General features: G+C 40.2%; 1 protein-coding gene across 1 annotated transcript; it reads right to left on the bottom strand.

Annotated features, from left to right (window-relative positions):
* Nucleotides 1-4,011: 4,011 nt before the first annotated feature.
* On the bottom strand, nucleotides 4,012-5,397 carry LOC147426018 (protein ASPARTIC PROTEASE IN GUARD CELL 1-like). The gene has a single exon (XM_086499339.1). The coding sequence runs from the start codon at nucleotides 5,395-5,397 to the stop codon at nucleotides 4,012-4,014; it is 1,386 nt and encodes a 461-aa protein (XP_086355465.1).
* Nucleotides 5,398-7,173: the final 1,776 nt, after the last annotated feature.

Genomic DNA, 7,173 nt, shown 5'->3' with positions numbered 1-7,173 from the left:
TAAATACTGTTGTCAAAGTAGCTTCAGTCCAAAAAACACGAGATAACCTAGAATGAATCAACATACATCTCATAGCATCGAGAATAGTGTGATTCTTTCGTTCAGCAATATCGTTCTATTGAGGTGAATATGGAATAGTGTGTTTGTGATGAATTTCTCTATCAGCAGACTAACTCAAGTAGAGGTCCACATATATCACTATGGACAAGACTCAATATGTCATGAGAATGAGTTGTATTTGAGAAAGGAAAGGGTTTATGATTATGTTTCCCAAGAGCACAAAACTCACAAATTTCCATTTGGGGATGAGCTTTAAGATCTATGCCATGAGCAAGATTACGACACTGAAGATCAATGAGTTTTGAGAAATAAGCATGAACAAAATGGTGAATCCTTACTTTGCAATCATGATCACCTGGAGCAGTGACAACATTTACTACAACATCATTGAGAGAGTTCAAACAAAATACCATTTTGAGGAGAAGTGGCTATAGTCTTTCCATCTTTTTCAATTCGGCATTTTGTATGATCACATCCAACAAAGAGGCCAAGATCAACAAGTCTAGCAACTGAAAGAAGATTACATTGAAGATCTGGTACATGTAATACTCCTCTCAAAATTCAAGTGGAATAAGATAAGGTACCAAAATATAATTCTCCAATATCCTTTACTTGACAAGTCATATCATCAACAAGATAAACAACACGTTGAACTGGTAGTGGATGATAGTTATGGAGCCACTTAGACTGATATGTCATATTTTTTGTAGCACCAGAATTGACAATAAAAAGTGATCCATCACGTACATAAAATATTATTTGTGGAGCAACTAAGCATAGGACGCAGTTTGTCTCTGGTATAATATTGTTTCCATGTTCAATAGTATATGCTCTATTACGATATGTGTCGAATCGATGCTTATAGCACATTTGAGTGGGATGATCAGATTGTTCACAATATTCACAAGAAAAAGAATCTCTAAATAAACTTGGTTGCTTAGTGGTAATATTGTGATCTTTATCATACTGATGTGTCCAACAATCATCTTCTGTATGGTCATTTTCATTGCAGTAAGAACATTGCTTATTAAGAAATTTGAGACAAGAGCCTTGGTTAAAATCGGGAGCATCTTTATTAGAAAGAATGGTAACAATGTTATCATAAGAAGAATCCTTCACGTGTCAAGAAGAGATGTAATCAATTGTTTTTATGGAACGGATCACCAAAAGAAGCAAGATCGATCATTAATAATGAATTTAAAAGACTCAGTATGTCCCGTCATGACAGTACTACCAGCTTCATATTGTAACTTGTTAAGAAAACCTCTCAAATAAAGTTTTTTTGTAGTAGATTTCTTCTGAAAGTTTGCAATAAGGTACAAAATGATCATGGACGCTTCACAAAGATGCACGAGGACGAAACCTGCATCAAGCTCAATTGTAGTAAAAACAGCATAACTTTTTGTTGCGAACTCCTACTGATGCAAATCACGAACTCAAATCGAAGAGCACGAGGACACGAACAAATTTTGGATGAAAAGTGTCAATCCGCTATGCTCCATGGAATTTTTTCCGTTTCTCCAAATTTTAAGCAGAAGACCCTTGCAAATTGAAACAAAGTTGAGGGTGTCAAAAGACAAATCAGCAAGAAAACGTAATCAACGATTCACCATATTGATTAGCAATAAACACCACACAAGACACTAATCATATTCTTTTTAACACAAACCAATCATAATTAGCAAAAATAAATTCTCAAAAATAAAATTTATAGCAATTCTAAATCTTACATGCGAATCGCATACACATACTCTGTTTTGTTACCATGAATTGAATCGCCGTGTGATCATTACCGCTTTGATACCATATTGAGATGCAAATACAAAGAGAGAGAGACGAGATAAGAGACACACCATGTATGCTCCCAAAGACTGATTCATATTGAGAATAAGATACAAATATACATGTGAAACCAAATTGAGTAGAGTGAGCCATATATAGCTCCAGCAAGTTATTTCCACTTAGATTAATTTATAATTATTTTTTAATCTTGATTTAGATCAAGCTATAATTAGTTCTTTTCTTTTGATTTAAAATTAATTTTATTTAAAAATTCATATATTATGTTGTACTTTTAATTAAATTATGGCATGTTTTAGGTGTTGTATATATTAGTGTTATATTAATTAGAATATTTTAGAACCAAGTTTTAAGTATATTCAATTATCTTTATACGTTTGAACGTCTTAATAAGTCTACGTTAAATCATTAGGATTAGCAAGTTAGATTTAGGTTTAGGTTATATTGTTAGGTTATAATTAATTTATCGCTTAAGATAAGGCGATGTTGCAATGTCGGTTGCTCGTAGTTGGCTTTGTAAAGGTGGTTGGGCTATTTCAGCCCGCTAAGGGTTAGCTAACAACTTAGGTTTAGTCCGCTTAGGGTTAACCGCTTAGGGCTAGCCGACCCCTTAGGTTCTAGTTCTTTGCAATGTGGTTGTTTCATGTCGCTTAAGATACATTAGCTGCTTAGGAATTGGTTGCTCTAAATTAACTTAGTGTTTCATTACTTTATGTATTTAAGTTATTTTTCTTAGGGTACGCCGCTTAAGATAAGCGATTGGGCTCTTTTTATCTGCTTAGGGTTAGTCGCTTAATTAGGTGTTAGTTAATGTTTTTCGTAATTTGATTGTTTCAGATCTCTTAAGACTACCCGCTTATGATTAATTAGCGATTTTTGATTTGGCCGGTCTAAATTTGTTTAGTGTCGCATTACTTTAGCCATTTCAATAATCCATTTAGTGTATGCCGCTTAGGATAAATGATTGGGTTGTTTCAATTTGCTTAGGATTAGTCTCTTAGGGCTTGCCGCTTAGGTGTTAGTACTTTGCATTTTGCCTACTTCAAACCGCTTAAAGTTAGTGGCTTTACGTTTGGGCTCTCCAAATTGGGTTAGGATAGCATTTGACCATTTTAGTCTATTTAGGGCTTGCCGGTTAGGTTTTGGCTACTAATAGATGGCTCTGTTTAGGGTATTATGGTAGGCTATGTAAAGTTGCTTAGGTTAGGCCGTTCCAAATTGAATTAGGGTAGCAGCTTAGGATTAGCGATTTAGCTTAGTCCATTCTAGTTTGCTTAGGGCTAGCTACTTATGTTTATTCCATTTCATTCTTCTCTCGACTAGTTGCTTAGGTTAAGCCATTTCAGTCTGCTTAGGACTAGCGACTTGGGGTTAGCAACTTAAGATTTGACCGCTAATAGATGTTCGTGTTTAAAGCGTTAAGGTAGGCTTTGTAAAGCCACTTAGGTCAGGTTGCTCCAAATTGGATTAGAGCAACATTACCATTTCAATCCGCTAGGATTAACGAATTATAAGGGTTAGTGGCTTTACGTTTGACCACTAATAGATGATCGTGTTTGGACGGTAAAGGTAGGCTATGTAAATCCACTTAGATTTGGCCGCTCCAAATTGGATTAAGTTACTGTTTAGCCATTTCAATCTACTTAAACCGTTTTTATTGTAGTCTCACTCCCTCTTTCTTTTAGCCTTCTCTCTCTATTAGTTTCTATCCATCACCGTAAATGGAGTAGCACTCACAAACTGATTGGTAAGTCAATTTGGAATACTAGAAAGCTATAAATTTGGATTGAAAATTTTTCAGGCCTCTCTTTGTTCTCTGTGGTATGTTTTAACATGCCAAGAAACTACAAGGTCAAAACTCACTAAGTATAGGTGTTGTGTCAAGACATTAAGGGAAGCTTTGAATGCTTCACATCACTCCTCTAGAGAAAATATGTTCCTCAACTTTGCTCTTAGAGGCCAAGATTTACACAAAAGTCCAAGGTACTTAAGGGGGATTACAATTAAATTACTCCCTTTACAATCAAGGCCCAGTAAAATCATGAGTAAACCAACCGAAGTATGTAATTAACCATGCTTCAGATGAGGCCATAAAGATTAGAATGAGCCCCAAAAGATATGAAATCAGTGCTGCCAACCTGCAAAATATTGTTAGCATTCATTTGCTGTTAACCCCATTCTGTCATTATCAACGTCAAAGATGAACCGAGTGCGTTGCTGATGGATGTTGCCGAGCACAGACGTGGCTCGTAGAAAGTTAGCGTTAATATCGGAACTGGAGAAGGAGAGGCAAACAGGATGGTGCTCATCGCTGTCTGGATCGGGCTTATCAAGAGACATAAGCACAATGTCGGGAGGTAGCACTAGATCAGCAGCTCGAGCGAAGTGAAGAACAACGGAAGGAACGCCATCAAGAAGATGATCATGTTGTACTCCGTCGGCGAGGAAGTAGCAGGTGTCCAGCAGATCGATGTAAGGCTCACCCGGGAGAAGCTGTGGGGCATGAGCAGCTATGATGGCTTGCATTGTGTCACGAAGAGCGTGGTACGCAAGGGGATGCAGTCGGGTGATGGCTGCGCCGGAGTCGATCTGTAACCCGCCATCGCCGGTGCTCGGATCGATGTCGAAAAGGCCGGACGGGAGATCGAGGAAACGGCTGCCGATGCTGATGCCTGTGAGATGGACGTAGTAGTAGAATGGATGCTCGGGGTTGATGATGAGCGGAGTGAAGACGGTGTTGTGTGCAATATGACTGCCGCCGGTCCCGAACGTGAGCGTGGAAGAGTCCGCCGAGTACATCTTGGGAAGGCAGTAGGAGAAGGTGCTGGGCAGTGCTCTACGCCGCAGCTGTGATGGAAAGGCGAGGGGGCCGCGGCTCAAGCCCATGATTCCGGCCATGTCCTGGAAGCCGCCCTCCTGCTCACTGCGGCTGCGGTGGCTGCAGCCGAACAAGATGTCAGGGAGCGCGAGAGTGTCGGAGACTAGCTTGCCGGCGGTCATGGAGCCGTCCTGGTATACTTTGAGGTAGGTGCAGGTGGGGCTGTCCGGCATCGACGTTATGGAGGCGGCGCCCAGGAGATTGCAGAGAGGGGAGCGGCCACGGATGTCAGAAAGGGTTGTGGAGTCCACTCGGGGGTCGAAGATGGGCTGGTCCAGCTGCTCGAAACACGGGTGGCAGGGCTGGCATTGAAGCCACGTGAGGTCGGCGGCGGTGTCCATTGTCATGTAAAAGGAGCGACGGGTGCTGCCCACAACGGGCCGCACATAGTAGTTCACGTTACCAAGCTCGTAACCGGATACAAGAGGCAACGTTACCGGCCTTCGATCTTGGAGCGTCCGCCTAATTAGCTTGTCTCCTGCTGCAGCTGCGTGAATGACGAATGTGAGCACCGTGCCGACGTTTCTGGAAAACTCATCCTGCGTTGGATTATATTGATGCAGAAGGGCCCGCTGCGCCTGCGCCGCAACTGAAATTAGAGGCATCGCCTGCAATCCCACCGCCACGATCAGTATCAGATTGAATATTAACGCAGCCATTTTTTATCATCTTGTGCTTCCTGATTCAAATTAAGAGCCTGCTTTCATCTCTCATTTGAAGTGCTACAATTTCCTCATCCGACTTCTTACACGAAGGGTCCTTCATTCGCCATTTTATACCTTATGTGCCCTTCTTGGACCCATTCAAAAGATTTATCATGAAGTTTATAACGCCATGGGTTTAAACAAAGTATCCTTACTTGTTAATAGCTTGCTAGCGAGTAATAAAAGATTTGTCATGAAGTTTGTAACACCCTTTGAAAAGACAAGACGTCACACACATACCAAGCGAGAGGGGGTTAATTAGAAGCTGAAATGTAATTGCACCTCTTTGTGATGTGGTATTGCTTTCTTTTTGCATTGAGAGTAGTTATCTACATAGGCATGAACATCTCTTATCATGTTTGGCTAGTAAACCTCTAGCTACATGAGTGATCTCAATGTTTGTCTTCTACAAAATTGATTCCCACTACTATTGTATGAGCTTGATTCAAGTAGTTGGTTTGTTTCACAGGGATTATGTACAAAAATAGAATCCCATATTTGTTCTTTTGATATGCTCTTCGTACCAAAAACTGATACATGGCCAATTGCTCGATCAATTGTGGTGTTATAGGGGGTAATTGCTTTTAACTGCACCTCTTTGTGAAAGGGGAGAGGTGTAACACAAAAGTAGTTACCCCTCCCTTAGATACATTCCTAGTAGACTTGGAAACTGTTATATGCTCTCTTTAGTGACATATGCAAAACTTAAGTCAGAATCTAGGAGAAGAACTAGTTAGACCTTTACACCTACATTATTTCCATAAACAAGGTTTACCCCGGAAGCCTCAAACAAAGATATTCACAACCATGTTCAGATAAATAAAAGGCTAATACTGCATGTAGTTAAGTATTTTTGTGTCATCCTTGACTCACTTGTGGATGGCTTGAATTATGTTCGAATTGAAAGGGATCCAATAGATCTCAACGCGCAGTAGCGATTGCCAATGCTTACTTGGTCACAAGTAAGAAAACAAGAAATAGCAAGGTTTTGAAAGCAGCCATGTATCTTGCCGGTGATGCCATTAATTGGTATTACGCATGGCAAGAGGTACAATTGACCGCGCACCTAGAGGAAGCCAAAGAAGGCGTGCCCCTTTCTTTCAATTGAGCCGACTTCCAAGACAAGCTCAAAGCGCAATTTATGCCACCTTAGTACCTAGCTCGGTTGAAAGACTAATGGCGCAGTCTCAAGAAAAATGGCGGTATGCCAGTTATGTCTTTCTCTAATCGTGTTTTGCAGCTCCGCACCCAATTACGTAAATCAGATGATGATCACAAAGAGGCATCCCTTTATGGCTTGGATGAGTATATCAAGTAGGATGTCAAAGTACTCAATCCAATAGACCTCAACAAGTCGGTAGCGATTGCTCTCGCACAAGCTTTGGCTCTAAAATATTCAAAGTTGGGTACTTCTTTCTATTTTATATATAAGAAAAATTAAAAAACATGATGTTTTCATAAAAAATGGACAAAAAATGGTATTGAGACATGAAACAATGGTTATTTTGATACAAGAGCTTGCACAAGGCATCTGGGCATCCCGTCACGAACGATGGCTTAGAAGTAGGATACACATTGTGACTCAATTTGGAAACCATGCATGAAATAGAAGAGATTGGCACTCTTCACCAAAAAACAACATGCATTTAAATCGAATAACTACATCCTTTCATTCATTGCATATTCTGAAAGGCTCTACAGAAAGGTGGCAGTGAGCTCTCTTTCTGTAAA

Source organism: Adiantum capillus-veneris, chromosome 24 (assembly GCF_014529385.1).
Source record: "Adiantum capillus-veneris isolate H3 chromosome 24, ASM1452938v2, whole genome shotgun sequence".
Lineage (NCBI taxonomy): Eukaryota > Viridiplantae > Streptophyta > Polypodiopsida > Polypodiales > Pteridaceae > Adiantum > Adiantum capillus-veneris.
The sequence above is the reverse complement of the archived record's forward strand: the minus strand, read 5'-3'. Positions and strand labels throughout refer to the sequence as shown.

Coding starts and splice junctions, on each gene's coding strand:
- LOC147426018 (XM_086499339.1), bottom strand. CDS start 5,397: ATGGCTGCGTTAATATTCAATCTGATACTGATCGTGGCGGTGGGATTG.